This window comes from Neopelma chrysocephalum, unplaced genomic scaffold (genome assembly GCF_003984885.1).
Source record: "Neopelma chrysocephalum unplaced genomic scaffold, ASM398488v2 Primary Assembly neopelma1_59, whole genome shotgun sequence".
Lineage (NCBI taxonomy): Eukaryota > Metazoa > Chordata > Aves > Passeriformes > Pipridae > Neopelma > Neopelma chrysocephalum.
This window is the reverse complement of record NW_020897714.1, coordinates 14,148,252-14,165,160: the sequence shown is the minus strand read 5'-3', so window position 1 is coordinate 14,165,160 and position 16,909 is coordinate 14,148,252. Positions and strand designations below refer to the sequence as shown.

The 16,909-nt window shown below is 36.8% G+C and overlaps 1 protein-coding gene across 7 annotated transcripts in view; it reads left to right on the top strand.

Moving 5' to 3' along the window:
- ANKS1B (ankyrin repeat and sterile alpha motif domain containing 1B) overlaps positions 1 to 16,909 on the top strand; it is a 423,694-nt gene that overhangs the window by 196,783 nt on the left and 210,002 nt on the right. For all 7 annotated transcript variants that reach the window (XM_027679966.1, XM_027679964.1, XM_027679965.1 and 4 more), the window contains 2 exons: positions 4,918 to 5,498; positions 7,374 to 7,446. In XM_027679966.1, the coding sequence (XP_027535767.1) occupies positions 4,918 to 5,498; positions 7,374 to 7,446 (654 nt within the window). The remainder of the gene's footprint in view (positions 1 to 4,917; positions 5,499 to 7,373; positions 7,447 to 16,909) is intronic.

Below are 16,909 nucleotides of genomic sequence, written 5' to 3'. Positions count from 1 at the left end.
TGGCAGATCCTGCACAAGTTCAGGGTTGATTGGGAGTTGATCATTTCCTCCTACAGCAGGAGGCAGCATCTATGAATTCCTCCTATGTCACTTGACCTTGCTTCCACTGGGCATACACCTTCCTTTTCTTCCTTATGTTCAAGAGAAGATCCCTGCTCAGCCAAGCTGGCTTGCTGCCTCACCTGCTTGACTTTTTGTGGATTGCCTGCTCCTGTGTCCTTAGGAGGTGATGTTTGAAAAGTGACCAGCACTGGTGGACTCTGGCACCTGCAAAAACATTTTACCAGTGGACCTTAGTTCTTGAGACTGAAATCTTTGATATTCACATGAGCAATGAAGACACATAGTTGTAGTTTTAGATAACAGTGCAGTTTGAAGAGGTTATTAAATATCTCATCCTTCAGGTCTTAGGTCAACAAATGCTGACTTGGAATAAGAAAGAAAAGCATACTCTAGGTAATTATTTTATGATTATCTATTGAGTGGTTTATTTTTTTCTTCTGTGATTTCTTTAGAACATTATAGTGAGTGGTAGGCTACCATACTATTTAGAGCTGTGATATTGTCCATCTTTGTGCTTTCCTTATTTCCTGAACATAAATATATTAAGCATTAACTGCATCAGGAAGCTAAAATAATAATAAAAGTCTGTATTTAAAGAGCACTAGATTTAACAGTTGGTAATTCAAAAGATTTAGAATTGTAATTGCATCATGAAAGTGTTGGTTGGAAGGGACATCCAGAGGTCATCTAGTCTGTCCTCCTGTTTTGAGCAGGACTGTCGTCATGAGATCAGACATGGCTTTCCTAGACAGGTCTTGAAACCCTCCAGAGGTGGAGATGCCACCACTCTGGATAACCTGTTCTAGGGCTGCAGTGCAGCATGCAATGCTGCTTGCTTCTTAACCTTTATCATGACCACATGATGTTTTTTTCCTGACAATCCCAGTCTTTGTTGTTTGCATTGCTCAAAATCATGGGGTGAAGAAGGCATAGCTAGGAGATCTTCACGTACTTTGTCTCATAATTAAGAAAGCTCTTATTGAAAGCAAAAGTTACCAAAGAGAAGAATTGACAGCTGAGTCAGCTGAACACCACAGAGAGAATACTCTGCCAGAGCTTTCGTTACACTGATCAAGACAGACCAAAGTTTATCCAAGTAGTCATTAACAGTGTTCCTTGGTTTTTTGAGTGCTGAATTTGGCACACTAGGGTTCTGATTTGTTTGAGCTACTGAAGTCAGTTGCAACTGTGCTTTTTCAAATGCATTTTCAAATTGGATGCCCAAACTTTTGTACGTTTTCAGCATTATATCCTTGTGTCTTATCTCCCATTTATCAAATTAGTATATTATCATATTATAGCCTCACCCTAAAAAGATACATGAGTTCATATTTGTGAACCCTTGAGATAATCGACATCATAAAAAAATTGAGGAGCTATTGAATAGCTTGATATACAGGGAAGAATTTATAGGCTGTGCAGTAAGTAGGTATTAGGACCACTCCTCTTTAACAGAAGAATATAAATCCCTGGGGGTATTTAAAAGATGTGAAATGCGACACTTAGGGACTTGGTGTCCAGTTCTGGGCCCCTCAGTTCAGGAAGGACATTGAGGTGCTGGAGCAGGTCCAGAGAAGAGCAACAAGGCTGGTGAAGGGACTGGAGCACAAGTCCTGTGAGCAGAGGCTGAGGGAACTGGGGTTGTTTAGCCTGCAGAAGAAGAGGCTCAGGGGAGGCCTCATCACTCTCTACAACTCCCTGAAAGGAGGTTGGAGTCAGGTGGGGGTCGGTCTCTTCTCCCAGGCAACCAGCAGTAGCACAAGAGGGCACGGTCTTAAGCTCTGCCAGGGGAGGTTTAGGTTAGATATTAGGAAGAAATTTTTTACGGAGAGAGTAATCAGACACTGGAATGGGCTGCCCAGGGAGGTAGTGGATTCACAGTCCCTGGAGGTTTTTAAGATGAGACTGGATGTGGCACTTAGTGCCACGGTCTAGTAACCACGGCAGTGTTGAATCAAGGGTTGGACTTGATCTCGGAGGTCTTTTCCAACCCAGTTGATTCTGTGGTTCTGTGACTTGGTTTAGTGGTGGACTTAGCAATGGTAGGGTAACAGTTGGACTTGATGATCTTAAAAGTCTTTTCCAACCTAAACAGTTCTGTGATACTGCGAAAATGTTGAGAAGCTGCTTCTTCACTAAGCAGACTTCATTCTGAACACTAAGTGAAACAGGCAGGGTTGAAAGCTAGCAGTGATCATATAAAAAGTGAAATACAGTGCTTGCTAACACATGAGAAGATTAATGGTTGCACAGGCAACCTTTGTTTTAATCTTTCCTGACTTCAGTATTTGTCTGGATATTTTAAAGATGAAAGCTGTACCTACATTAGATTATGTACAATGCCATAACTGTAGTGAAAGAACAACCTGAAAAAGGCTCATACAATATAGTTGGAGTCTTTGAATACATTGTAAACTGCTGCCACTTTGACTAACAAAACAATCAGAAGTAATGTTTTGATATGCTGTCACTGCATCACTGCTAGAAAGTAAGACATACACACACACACTTTCTAGTGGTCACTACATATACTTACTGACCACAGAGGAATGGGAGTTCTCAGTAAGAACTTATTTTGTTTACAGTAGTAAATTAAACAAAATCAGGGCATGAGATGACATTGGTTCTTGGCAGTCTGTACTGTTAAATTGTTGTTTGGGTTTTTGCAAGGTTTGGCCAATACTGAATACCCACCTAGAGAGTATCCAAAGAAAGTGCAAGTTTTAGCTGAGGCCAGAGACCATTCCCAGTAATTGTTTGGGTGGGCCAGCTCTGTCTTGAGAAGGAGAAGAGTTTAAGCTAAAGGGCATGAGTCTAGTAATTCCTTTAGATCCTAATAGCTGTTGGCCATTATTATTTAGTAATACAGATGTAGCAAAGATATTAGTGAAGTTAATGTAGATATTAGTGAAATTCTTGCAGTCTAGGTCTGTAAGCTTTTCTTTCTTCTGATTTATTTTTCCTGATTTACTTTACCCTGACAAAAATATTTATCTCCTAAATGAGTTCAATACACAGCTATAAGACACATCTTTGGAACACCAGAATGGGATTCAGCTCATGATTGAGATATCTAAATGTAGGCATCTGAACACAAAATGGATGCTGTCTCCCGTATTAGTCATTGGCAGTCTAGTTAACACAGTTGAGAGTGCAAGGAGTGATAAGATCCATTGATTTTATCTGTCTGATCTCTGACTGTGGTGGAAGTTTACATACTTCTTACCCATGTGGATATGTAAAATGAGATGTCTTAATCTGGAGTAGAATCTTATCTACTGGGTTTTTCATTAAAAGGAAAACCACCAAAGCCAATAATTATTTGCATCATTTATTTCTCATTTTAAATTCACCTTCAAAATTGCAGACATACATATAATCGAGCAACTTTCAGAAATCAAAGAAAGTGAGAATGCCCCTTGTCCTCCTTTTCTCCTGCTTTTTTCCACCAAACCAACTTTTTCTTTGTTTATTGATCCCTTAAGCTCTACATTTAACCTTTCTCCATAACAGCTCACATCTTTTTAGTTGCAAGATGTCTGAAATGTGTATTCTAGTCAGTTGTTTCCCAAAGAAGAAAAGTATATTTTCTTAGGTTGCACTCTTAAGCTTGATTAGAATTTTATCATGATATTTTAACAAATAAGAAAAACATTTAATTTTATTTTTTTACGCTGCTGACTGGTAAAAGAGGTGATGATGTTTTGAAGAAATAAGACACTGAAGAAAAACAAAACACTGAAGAAAATAGAACACTGCTTTCTTTTAGAAGTCATATTTTGAGATTTAGTTGTGGGTTTTATTTTAGGTAATAGGAGAAAACTGCTCAATTTCTTTGCAAATTATGAGATGATCTATGTTTTGTTTCTTCTGGTAGCTACTGCTGTGCATATAGTCCTACACTTGGAGTCTATATATGAACATAAAACTTCTAGCAAGAATGAGATGAATGTATTTATCTTTAATGAAGTAGTTATAGAGATGTGACCATTAGCAGGGACACAGTTATTCTGAGTAAAATATACTAACTTAATGCTATGTGGATAAAGTGATGTTAACCACACCAACATTTTCTATGAGGCAGCACAGGTAGAAAAAGTCTCTTTTTTTTTAACCTCCTACTCCTTACAGCAACAGGCATAAAAAAGTTATAAACTTTTAATAATTGACTCTGAAGTGTGCCAACAAGTGCATTTTTCTGTAGTTCCTTTTTGTGTCTATATCTTCTAAATTACATATAAAACTTGTTTCAAAAGACTAGTTTTTATATTCTTTTTTCCCAATGGTTGCTATTACTATTCTCAGAAGTTCCTAGAAATAAAAACAGCACTCAGATCTATTCTTTAGCGACTGTCAGTAAAAAGGCATCATAGTGTAAATTCCCTATTATTATGATGAATATAAAATGAAAAATTACTAAAAATGCTTCTGGCAATACTGGTTCTTCATGTATTTTACCACCTACAAAATAACTACCTAATTCATTATATGAAACTTTATATAATAACTATATATAATTTTTACACATTTCAACTCAATAACAAATTAAAAGAGACACCATTATGATGATGGAATAGCAATGGCCTATTTTATAAACTTGGTTTTTGATGGAATTTGTGTGTAGCACTGAGCATTTTTTGTTGTTCTTCAACCAGTCAGGGTAAAATAGTCAAGTTTAAGGAGAGATTTTTTTTTTTAAAGAAACTAATAAATCAGTTCATTGCATATTTGTCTTTTGTTTCTTTACTTAAGAATCAAGCAGCATACAAAAGTAATGTTGAGGAAAGTAAAGGTTTTGTGGTTTGCAGTATTTTATCATCCTGTTCTTCTTTACAATGTACTCTCTCATTTCAGAGCAACTTTGCCAGGGTGAAACATCCACTGAAAGTGAGTTTCCAGAAGGACACCCCGCTGAGCAGTTTGCAGGTTTACTTCATGGATCATCACCTGCATGTGACCCACCTGAAAATCCACTCCAGCTGTACAGCAAAGTAAACCTGTGCAGTGGTCCGCTAGAGAAAAGCATTTTGAGCAAGAGCACAGTGCAGCAGATACAGCTACGAAAAGAAAGCAACTCTGATCCTCCTGTTAAGAAAAAAAAACCACCAATTGTAAACAGAACCATATTTCATACTAAAAATAAACCAGTAGAAAATCATACACTGGTTGGTGCACCAAGGATAAGTGAACAATGGGTTATTACCACTGGGGGATTTGTGGAGCGAGCATGCACGCTTGGGAGAATACGATCCTTACCGAAGACTTTGCTTGAAATGCATTTGTGCAAAAATGTTTCTAAATCTGATTCTAATCTTATCACCCGTCCATCAAATGACAAAAAAGCAAGAAGCAATTGGAGTGAACCCACACCAAATCAACAGTGCTCCAAAGGGAATTCAGAGAGAACACCTTCTTTCACATCAGAATGGGAAGAAGTAAGTTTTGTTCATTTTTTAAGTACTAGCAAATGGTCCTGTCAAGATGCTGTTATTGTTTTCAGTTTCAGAGATGAAATAAAAAGTGAATCTTTCACACTGCAAATCTTCAGAGGGAATGTCACAGTGTAATACAGGGTAGTTCAACAGCTGGCACAAAATGCAAAGCATTTCTATTCCAATGCTGCCCACTCAATAAAGTCTATTGTTTCCGTAGTGAATGAAGTTAACCAGAAGTAATTCTGTAATTTGTTATAGCATTGAAATTATTGTCTACTAAAGCCCTCACCACTGACACTAATAAAATTGGTAAAATCCTTTGTAACTATGCCCATTATTTACATATTTGCTAATTATTTCCCACCATGGCAGTATCTGCCAGCAAGAGAGAGGAAAAAATGGCGGGAATAGAGAGCTACATTCTACAAACCCTCCCTGTGTATCATATCCTCTAATTGGTATGTAGCCTGTGTACAAAATGCTTGGCACATACCTGACTTGTGTGAAGTGGGAATACACTTATAGCTGCAATAAATTCAGGACTATGAACAGTGATTTTGTAATGCACATGCTTGCTCATATGAGAGACTTTATTTTAGGTTTAGAACTCAATTTAAAATAATTCTTAGGCACCTTATGTTTAGCTTTTTTTCTCCTGTGCTGAATTTCAAGAATGTAAAAGGTTCTTCATAAACACAAAGTTCCCATCTCATTGGGGTGAATTAAGAGGGTGAAATGTCTTTTGTGCCCCTACAGAGAAGTGAGCATTTCTCTTTAAAACAACTACAAAGGGGAAAAATATCTATCTCCAGAGTGCTTTTTTATTCAGAAAGAACACAGAGGTTGATTATGTGATTGGTTATTTTTCTAGAAAAAGGTTTTCAGCTCATCTAGATGTCTAGGTTTTCAGCTCATCTAGATGTCTAATTTGATAGGGCATCTAAATGTAGTTTCTGTTTTAAAGGAGACAGTTTCTCAGCGGAAATACACTAAGGATCAGGTTTCATTCTTTATAACTTTTTTACATTATTATAAAATCCTGTCCTCTAAAATATTGGAATCAGTTCCGAGTTTGCCTTTCTAGAGGGTCATCAAGGTTTGATTGTTCTTAAGAGTAAAAAAATGCAGTTCATATATATTAAAAAAAGGTATGGATTCCCAATCTGCAGATTCTGTCATAAGTGCCAGATTTTCTCCTGTCACCAGTGACTAATATATACTTTTTCTACTAGTCCTAATATTAAGCTTAGTAAAATATGCTTCTCTGTGTCTGCCTTCTTTGTCCACACCAGCCTTTTGATTCACTTTTTGTTCTGTCCTGTTCTTACAGAAAATAAAATAGGTAAAATGGTTTAGACATAGTAAGTTCAATGTGCTTTAGAAACATGTAAATAAGTTTTGGGATCAATGCAGTACAGTTTCACAGAGAATATCATTCTGCAGTATGTGGGGGGACAGCAATGTTTCATACCTACTCAGTAGCCTTCGGGCAGATGAAAAAAAGGGAGCTAGGAAATTCTCTGGACATCTTACTTGAACAATTGCTTTAATACTTAAGAACACACCAAAAATATTTTTATTCATTAATATTACTGCTTAAATAGACCACTAGTGATGATACCTGGATGGCATCATTATGAAAGGAACTCTACTGTAGAAAAAGAAATACTAGTCCTAAGCTTTAGCTTTTGCTAGCATTAAAATATTGCAAAATAAAAATCAAAGTGGAGAAATTAATTTTCACCTTTGATTTTTGCTATTTTGATTATTGTTTTCTGAATGAGAGTAACAATGCCATAAATTGATGCATGAAAACTAAAATAAAATAATGAAGATGGGATCCATCAGTTGTTTTCACTGTTCTCTCTTTTGTAGATTGATAAAATCATGAGTTCAATAGATGCTGGAATTAATACTGGACTGGGGGAGATGAGTGATCACACTACAAGTAAGGAAAAACAACCAACTATTGTTTAATTTTGATTTAATTGTCTATAGGGAAACTGTGGATAAGACATTGCTAAGTAATCCATTGTGGTGAAATCGTTTGTAGGTATTTTGAATAACCATGAACAGAATCAATGTTGTTTAATGTTAGAGATGCATTAGGCCCAGTATCCTGGAGCTGTTGCTTTAAATAGCATAATGGAGTTATTAATGTTGTTTTGAAATCTTACCAGAAAAAATACTCCATTAATGTCTTCGTACTGAAGCCTTTCTTCTAGGGGGATATTTTACAATCTTTTTCAGCTGAGGTTTTGTTTGGAATGATGGGACTCTGAGTATATATAATCCAATAACTGCTGACACTTTTTAAAACATTTTATTATCTAATGCTGCTTCGAAGAAATATTTGGCACAGGGCTGAAAATGTTGCTGACAGCCAGGGACTGGTGTTAGCAGTGATGAGAAAAACCTTCCCTACCATGGTGGATTCTAAGAACTCTAAGTCATGCCTAACCTGTTGGTCTGTCAGCATAAACCTGTGCAACTGTGCTGATAAGAATTTTGGAATAATTTTACTACATCTTCTCCCTAACTCATGGAAAGAAAACTTACTTGAATGTCTGAATAATTTAGTTGTGGGGCAAAGCAATGTTAATTCACCTGTACTGGTACATCCCTGCTAAAAATTGCATTGGGTTTATGTATTGGGCAGGAGGTTATGTACCTTATTGCTTAAAATTTGAAAAAGAATATATTTTAACAACTGTCCATTTCATGGAACTTCATATGTATATAGGATGAAACTGTCTCATCAATTAAATAGAATTGACACAGCTATTTTCACTTGTACAGTGAAAAGGGACTCTAGGTAAAAGAGAAAACTGATTTGTGTACAAATATAATTGCAGATAAAACAAGCAGATTCAGATTGTCTTTTTCCTAAAAATAATAAAGGGCAGTATCATGAAAAGTGCTAGACGTGTACTGGCAGTCTGTTCTTTGTTTCTGAAACTTGCAGGTTTTGAAAGTAGAATTATTCAAAGACAAACTCTGGGTTAGGAGATAGTTAATAATTTCTGAATATATTATAAGTAATTCAGGATTTGCTGCTTATTATATTTTATCATGGTAGTTGTATTGGGTCAGTTTGAGATGGAGTTTGTTTTTGCACAGCAGCACTCACAGTGCTGTGCTTTGCTTTGGTAGCTAGAAAGGTGTTCACCTTTAAAACACCCCAGTGTTTGGCTACTGCTGAGCAGTGGTTGCACAGCACCAAGGCTGCCTCTCCAACATTCCCCCCTCAGTAGAATGGGGGTGGGTAAGATCTTGGGAGGGGACATAGCCAGGTCAGGTGACCCAAGCTGCAGAGGGATATTCCATACCATACAATGTCTGCTCAGCAATAAAAGCTAGGAAAAAGAAGGAGGAGCTGGATATCACCTGCAGATGAGATGTAGACCATAAATAGTTTCCCTTTGGTTTCACATAGGCCTTTGCTTTTGCTTAATTAAACTGCCTTTATCTTGACCCAAAAGGAGGGGTTTTTCCATCTCATTTCCTCCCCTGCCCTGTCCTGCTGAAGAGGGCAGTGATAGAGCAGCTTGGTGGGTACCTGGTGTTCAACCAAGGTCAGCTTACCACAGTATTACACAGGCACCAAAGGTAAAATCAGGCATCCATTAAGAAGTTGCACAGCAAGTAAGAGGTATGAAAAGGAGGCAAAAGCAATAGTATGTGTATGCAAAGTTGCATAACTTAGTGATGTGTAAATACCACTCTGTCCATTCCTCTGACCACTGCTTTTCTTTTTCTACTTTTTAAAGATCAAAATATATCTCACAGCTCTTATCTTCAGCCATTTTGTGGCTTCTACTGCATGCATTATTTTTCTTGGCATTCAAACATGGCATTTAGTGTTTCAGCTCTTTCAGCTGGCGGATCTATTCTTTGCTTCACTACTTCTTTTCCTAGAGTGGACACTGAGTCCCAGCTTACTTTCTATTCGGTGTGAAGCTTTTTGAAGACCAGCGTTTTTTCTTTTCTGTCAACTCCTTAATGGCCTTTAGCTAGTTTAGGATGATAATTTGACTTTGGTCTTAATTAAGAAATCAATTTCTTTAAATTTCATCAGTTTTGCTTACATGCAGATTGCAATAAACACCTGTCTTTCTGCTGTAGACCTGATTATATGCAGCTTCACGTGTATGTCTTCCACTTTCATTCCTTTTGTCCGTTTCCAGGTTCAGTCAAACACAGTTTAGGCAGAAAAGCAAAGGGAACTATTATCATATCAAATGCATAACATGCATTACATCAAACATTTTATACTTCAAGTATATTCTTATTTTTATTACCTAAGTAATAATCAAGTAATCAATTATCTAGGAGGAAGTAAGGAATTTTTATTTCTCACTGTTTGGAGGCTGGAGTAACCAATCAAGTAGACCCTTATTACATTGATATTTATATATTCAAGAATAGATTTTTACTTGACTGTAGATTTTAGCTTGTGTTAATTACCTCTTACTAACTACCACAAGGCAATATACAGGTTTTTCTTACTGATAACACAATCTAAGTGATTTTTTGTTAGGTCTTTGGCCCAAATTAGGGAGTTGCTTTGAAATGTTCTGCAGCTTTTATTAGTGTCTATGCTTCTTCTGTTAGCTCCTATAGTTTATTAGCAAGAAGTGTCTCAGTTACCTCAATGTTCCCTTAGCCCCTGTCCAATTACTTACAGATGCTAGCATTCCTCTGTGTTTTACTTAAGCTTTTATCTGCCCAAGTGTTGCAGTACTCCGGACCTGACTTTCACCACTGAAATTCTCGTTCGTCTTCTCTCTTCTCCTTCGTGGCTCTGTATTAAGCATAACATAGCCAAAGGTAAAGATCCTGCCTATGCTTAGGAATAAAAAACTAAGTAGTATGTTATCACGTAATATAATTTTGAAATAATTCATCAGTTTATATATAAATATGAGTTTTGTTAGTTTTACTTGAATACATGTATAAAAAGATTATACACTAAAGCTTAATGTTTTTAATGTTCAGAGTGTATAAATCAAAGAGACTTCTAGTGTTGAACTGAAAACATCTAGATTATTAACACTGTTCAGAAAACTTCACTTGTCTAATAACTTTTGAGCAAATAGCAGAATTTCTGATAATACTGAAGAGCAAATGTAGCTTCATATGGAATGCTTCATTTTAGTATTTGCTTGATCCTGTAATTCATATTATACTTTAGTTTTTTAACTGCTAGTAAAAAGTGTATAAAAGTATATAAAAAGTATATAAAATTCAAACAATCATGAAGAGCTTCTTGTACATAATATCTCATTCTCAGTAAAAAATATTTGAGAGGAAATGTTTCATATACGCATGATTCAGTAGCTATATTTAGAATTAGACAATGATGACATCTTGTGATGAAATTCTTGAATGGATTTACCAGATCTTTGGCCTATGTTTTCCTACTGGTGACATGTGGAAAGACTGCCCTTAGTTTTCCAGGGAAATCTCTTAAGAAGCAATTAGAGGAGCAGTGAAAGGAGAGATTCAAAACTGACTGAGTATGGTGATGAGGACTTCACAGCATGCATTCAGAAACAAAAAAAATTAAAGCAGACCTTTCAGTTGGTAGCAGTACAGGTACTGGAGGAATAAACTTAAAACTACAGAGAGAAAGCTGGCTGTTGATGTCCTCTGAGGGCATGTAGCATTCAACATCTGAATAACTTAACACTGAAGTCAAAAGAAAAAGTGCTGACCAGGAAACACATAAGAACCAATCTCAACAATAACAGACAAAAACCCCCAAACACTAGCCCAAGGAATTCAGAACCTCTTGGTAATAGAGGAAATGAAAGATGCTGCTGGCTAGTGATGTTCTGCTGACACTAATGTGGAAACACCTATGCCACCTGGCACTTAAATTATGGTTGATTTGTTTCTTCACAAGAGTCAAATTTTGCCACAGCTATTTATTGGGAAAGAAATTACATTACGGCCTAGAAAAAAAAGGCTCAAAAAGGTAGATGTCAATAAAATTCAGAGAATTTATTTAAAAAAAATCTCTAGGGTGCAAGTTAAAGAGAAGTCTGTGGGCTTTTCACCAGAACTCTACTAAAGACCATAGTGTAAGCTTCACCAATGGGAAGAAAAGAAAGTGTAAAGATTAGCTTAGTTAAATTTTCATCTCTTCTTTCACCTTAGGCATAATGAGGAAAATTTCTCTCTTTACTAGGCATGGTGGAATAACATGCATGTAGAGACAAGTCAGAAGTGCCAAAGCACTCAGTGAGATGCAACTAGCAAGAGAAATTTAAGATTTAAAATAACATAATTATATCAGTACATTAATAGACAGAGGAACAAAGAAATCTTCAGCACCTAAGAGAGGTACTGCATGAAAGGAAAACCTGCTTGGAGTAGGTGCAGCGAAGGCAAAAACATACAGTGGGTTTTTTTATTACACATGTTTGTTGAAGAGGTCTTCAGTGAACATATGACATGCAGTTAATCCTAGAGGTAGAACCTCAACTGTAGATAAGGAAGGAATAGATTATATAGGTTAGGGATCTTACAACTGATTTAATGACTTCAATTTGTGTTACATAGCTGTCTGAAAAACTTAGTTCTGTTATTGGGTTTCTGTGAGAATTCTTGGAGGATGATATCAGGTACCAAAAGACTAAACATGAATGACATTGAACTTATCTGTAAAAGAGGAAAGGAAGGAGAATGTGGGGAATTATTTTCAATTCACAGAAAAGTCAATGAACATATAAACTGCTTAAAGTAGCTAGAAAACAGAAAAGAAATATGTAAGCGGCAATATGGATTTGCCAAGTGCAAACATATTAAAGCAATCTAATTCCATTCTAGGAGTGGCTATCAGATTTTGTAGGTAAGAAAAGAACAGTAGATGTCCAGTATTTGGACTTTAGTTAAGGTTTTGACATTGTCTCATGGTTTTTTTGTAAATTAATTTGGAAGCATGAGCTTGATGGCAATGATGGTCGGTCAGATAGATGAATCTTACTCGTAATGGCTGAATTCAGACTTCAGGAGTGTAGGGCTGCATTGAGTACATCTGAGCCACTGAGTTAGATAAGCAGGCACTTTTTTGTTATTGTTTATCATATCTAAATGCCTGAAGCATGGCAAATGGTACTGGAAGTGCCTTAGAGGACTTTCTCAGCTGTCTAAAACTAGCTAAAATGAAGCTTCCCCTCGTATCCCCAGGACAGAATTATGAAAGTGATATATTGAAGCATCCAAATAGATTATTAAGGAGATTATAACCTTGGTTACATTCAGCAACATGTTGAAGACTTTTGAGTATTTGCTAGAATGAAAAGAATAATGGTTGGGGGATAACTGCCCTTGGCCTGAGTCTGAATGGAAATGTTCACTGTTTTAAATCCCTTTGCGTCTATTTTGTAATGATTCTGTGACTACTGTAATAACATGATTTAGAAGGAATGTGTCTACAAGGTAAAGTAAAAAGAAGAAATACTACAGTTTGATTTTTCTTTGCCTACAATTTTTTCTCTATAATAAAAAGTGTTTCAAGACATGCGTAGCAGTATTTCTGTGTTAGTTGGAGCTTGGTAGCTGTTCAGAGGTTTGTTATTCAGAGTTTACTTATATTTGCAAATCACTTGAAAGGGAATAATCAAAAAATATTCTACTTCAGAAAAAAAATTTAACATGGGTTATGGATATCATATCATCATCATGATTAAAGCTAGAATTGTTTCAAATCAGAGCAATTAAAATAATGACTAAGGAAATAATTGTTGAAGGTCATTCCACATCAAAATAATCTGCAATCATTTTAGGACTGTGCTGGGCTTTTGAGAGAGCCACTTCTGTCAAATATGTTCCAGCATATGGAGGGTGATTTACAATTTTATAATTTTACTAAGCATGAAGTCTTTTTTGGTTACTATCCATAAATGCATTAACCAGTTGCTGTGTGTATACAAGTGCACTGTAGTCAGGACTTTTTTGGTCAGCTGAGCACGTACCTATCCTCAAGTGCCCTCATCGTTCCACCTAGAGGCACCAGGGTAGAGTTTACGGAATTATCTTCAGTTTCTTGATCTACAGTTTTAGTTTAAAATGTAATATATGGATAAGCCTTTTTCTTACAGCTGATGTAAGCAAAATTCTTTTTGCATTTAGCAAGTTTGTATTTTACTGAAGTTTTTTTGTTGCCCTTTGTGAGAACAGTGCCTTTTCCTCTGCTTGGAGGTAATCCTAGCATCACATGCAGCATCTATGTCTAATATCAATATCAAGGCTCCAGACTTTGTTCACTGACACTACCTGAGTGAGTGACTTGCAAAGATTAATGCTCCTTGTTGCTGGAAGAGATGTATGCAACAGAATCACGTCAAGAAGAGCAATGAGGCTGGTGAAGGGACTCGAGCGCAAGTCCTGTGAGGAGAGGCTGAGGGAACTGGGGTTGTTTAGCCTGGGGAAGAGGAGGCTCAGGGGAGACCTCATCACTCTCTACAACTCCCTGAAAGGAGGTTGGAGCCAGGTGGGGGTCAGTCTCTTCTCCCAGGCAACCAGCAATAGGACAAGGGGGCACAGTCTTAAGCTCTGCCAGGGGAGGTTTAGGTTAGATATTAGGAAGAAATTTTTTACGGAGAGAGTAATCAGACATTGGAATGGGCTGCCCAGGGAGGTAGTGGATTCACAGTCCCTGGAGGTTTTTAAGATGAGACTGGATGTGGCCAGACTTAGTGCCATGATCTAGTAACCGTGGCGGTGTTGAATCAAGGGTTGGGCCTGATGATCTAGGAGGTCTTTTCCAACCCGGTTGATTCTATTCTATTCTATATTAATGAAAAATCAATTTTAAGGAAGCTGGCAAATCTTTCAGAATATTTACTTTATCAGTATGTATTCTCATGTCTGCAACTTCAGAGAGACCCATGAGTTGGCTCTTGTAGTGCTACTTTGAAACCAGAAGGACTCTGGAACACTGACAGCTCTGCCTGAGTTGACTGCACATGAGCCACATCTCACTTGAAAGCAAAACTGCAGTGCTATATTCAGAATAAACCCTACAACTCCACTTTATGTCAAGTTCTTCCGCAAACAAGATCTGATTGCTTCTTGATGTGCCCACTATATATTTATGTTTCTACTTCATGTAGTACATATTTAATGCCAGAGCACTGTACCTTTTGTACAGTACACTGTACCTTTTGCACATTTTGTAGTGTAGTTTCTCAAATCTTTCATATCAGGATGAAAGTTATAGACAGTCATCATACAAAACTTATTTTCTTTGTTTATTTTTCCTTTTCTACTGTTACGACCAGTAACAGTAACGACTGTTACTATTATTGGTGATTTCTCTTTTGCAGTATGGGGAAAATTGTAAGAAATCTTAGTCTTCAGATTTGCAAGGGACATGAGTTTGAGCACAAAGTAGAAATGACTTCAGCAGCCTAGGAAAAGATGGAATCAGGTGGGGCCACAGACAGAAAAGTTGAATGAGAGGAATAAGTGCTCATGTTGTGCCCTTTATAGCTGTAATATAATTGAAATTGGATAAACCTTTGACTGCCTGAAGCTGCATGGCTTGGTTTACTCTCTTTCTTCCATCTGTTCTACTGCCACTACTCAGACATGAAACCTTCATCATCCCTAGTGTGGTTCTGCCTATAAAAGCTAAAATCTCACTCAGAAGTCATCAAACTTTCTTAACAAATGAAGCCTTGTTAGATTGGCCCTTTTCTATTTACTGCCATATGGTTGTAGTTTTGGCAAAGTGGTCTTCCTCCAAAGCTGTTAATATCCTCCCTCCTCCAAGGGCTGAAAACAGATAAAATATAAGTACTTAATTAAGGCAGAATTTTAATTGGATATGTGTAGGCATGTTGGCATAAGGCAGATTTTACAGTGGTAAGTTATATACTTGAAATTATATATTTTTATTGCAATTTAGTCCCTGTTTTGCAGCATTTATCTTTTCCTTTTTAAATCTCTGAGTGATTAAACTAAGAGCTTTGATAAGGTGGATTTCATGAATAGAATTTAATAAAATGAGCCATGCACCTTCTCATAAAGTGGGAGACATCTTAAGCTTACAGTTTTGAACACATAACTCTATAATTTTGCAGTAGCCAACCACAATAACCAGACTATAAAATAAGGATAACATTACTTCCCTCCCAACTTCCACCTTTCCTTTGAAGCTGATATGCTGTGCAAAAAGACAGAAATATCTGTAGCATCATAGATACCAAAAAAAAGTAAAAGGCAGAGGGAACCTGACTCTGTAGCTGATAGAAGAGGGACCCAAATAGAGGAAACAGCTTCAGCAGCTGGTCACTGCTCCCAGTGCTGTTTGAAGCCTCCTCAATAGGAAATGCAGATGCAGTCTGAAGTTTTTAAGATGCAAGTCTTTGAACTCTTTACCATCAATTATAGGACTGTGCTTTAGGGAAGAGAGCCACACATTTGGGTTTGATTCTACTCTTCCTTGTATCTTATTAATAACTGGAAAGTGAAGGTGGAATTTTAAGTTGCAATGGTAGAACAGCTGGGGGGAATTTGTGTAAATGAAGTCAATATGAGATGTTACGGAAGGTGAAATTGATTCTTCTTTTAGGCAAAACTGGTTTCAGTCAAACATGTTCTCTTACGAACTTTCTCACACTCAGGACCCAAAAGCACCAAGGTGTGCATGTGTGCATGGCCAAGGTGCCTGTCCATGGTCATTTATGTGCATTGTGGTAGGCTGACTATTGCATTCTTATTGTATTTGTTGAGTTCCTTTTGATTAGAAAAAGTAAACTAATCAACAGTTGCTATGATGTGATCCTTTTGATACAAAATTTTCTTCAGTGACACTTGTTGATTTTGCTTTCTTTTCTCAGATATTTTTAGGTCATCCTTTTGGAATAAGAGGAAGATGAATATCATATGCACTGTGCTGTAATGTTGTTGCTGTAGCATAGGGTCTTCTCCTGATAGGTTGTCTGAGCTGTTGTTTTATCAGAGCACACTCCTTCTCGTCCTGACAGAAACATACTCCCTAGTATTTTACCACTGGCAGCGATGTCCTTGGTTATCAGTACAGCCTATACCTTTAGTTCTTTGAGGCACTGTTTCTTCTGGTGCTTTCACACAGATATTTCTATCCATGCATTATTCATACCAATCTTCATATTTCTATTGCTATTATCTGCATTTCAAAATATTTGAATGGTAATTTAAGTGTATGTAATCATCTAGATTATAAAAAGTGGAGAACAGAAGCCATTTAGCTGTAAAATACGAGGAAGAAATATTTTTGGCATCTATTTACTGAGAACATGATAAGTCCTAATGTATTGCATGCCACTGAACTTACCTAAAGATCATATAAATTCTACAGAAAATATCACATATAATTGGGTTGATGTTTTCTTGACTTTTATACTGTAAAAGCCTAA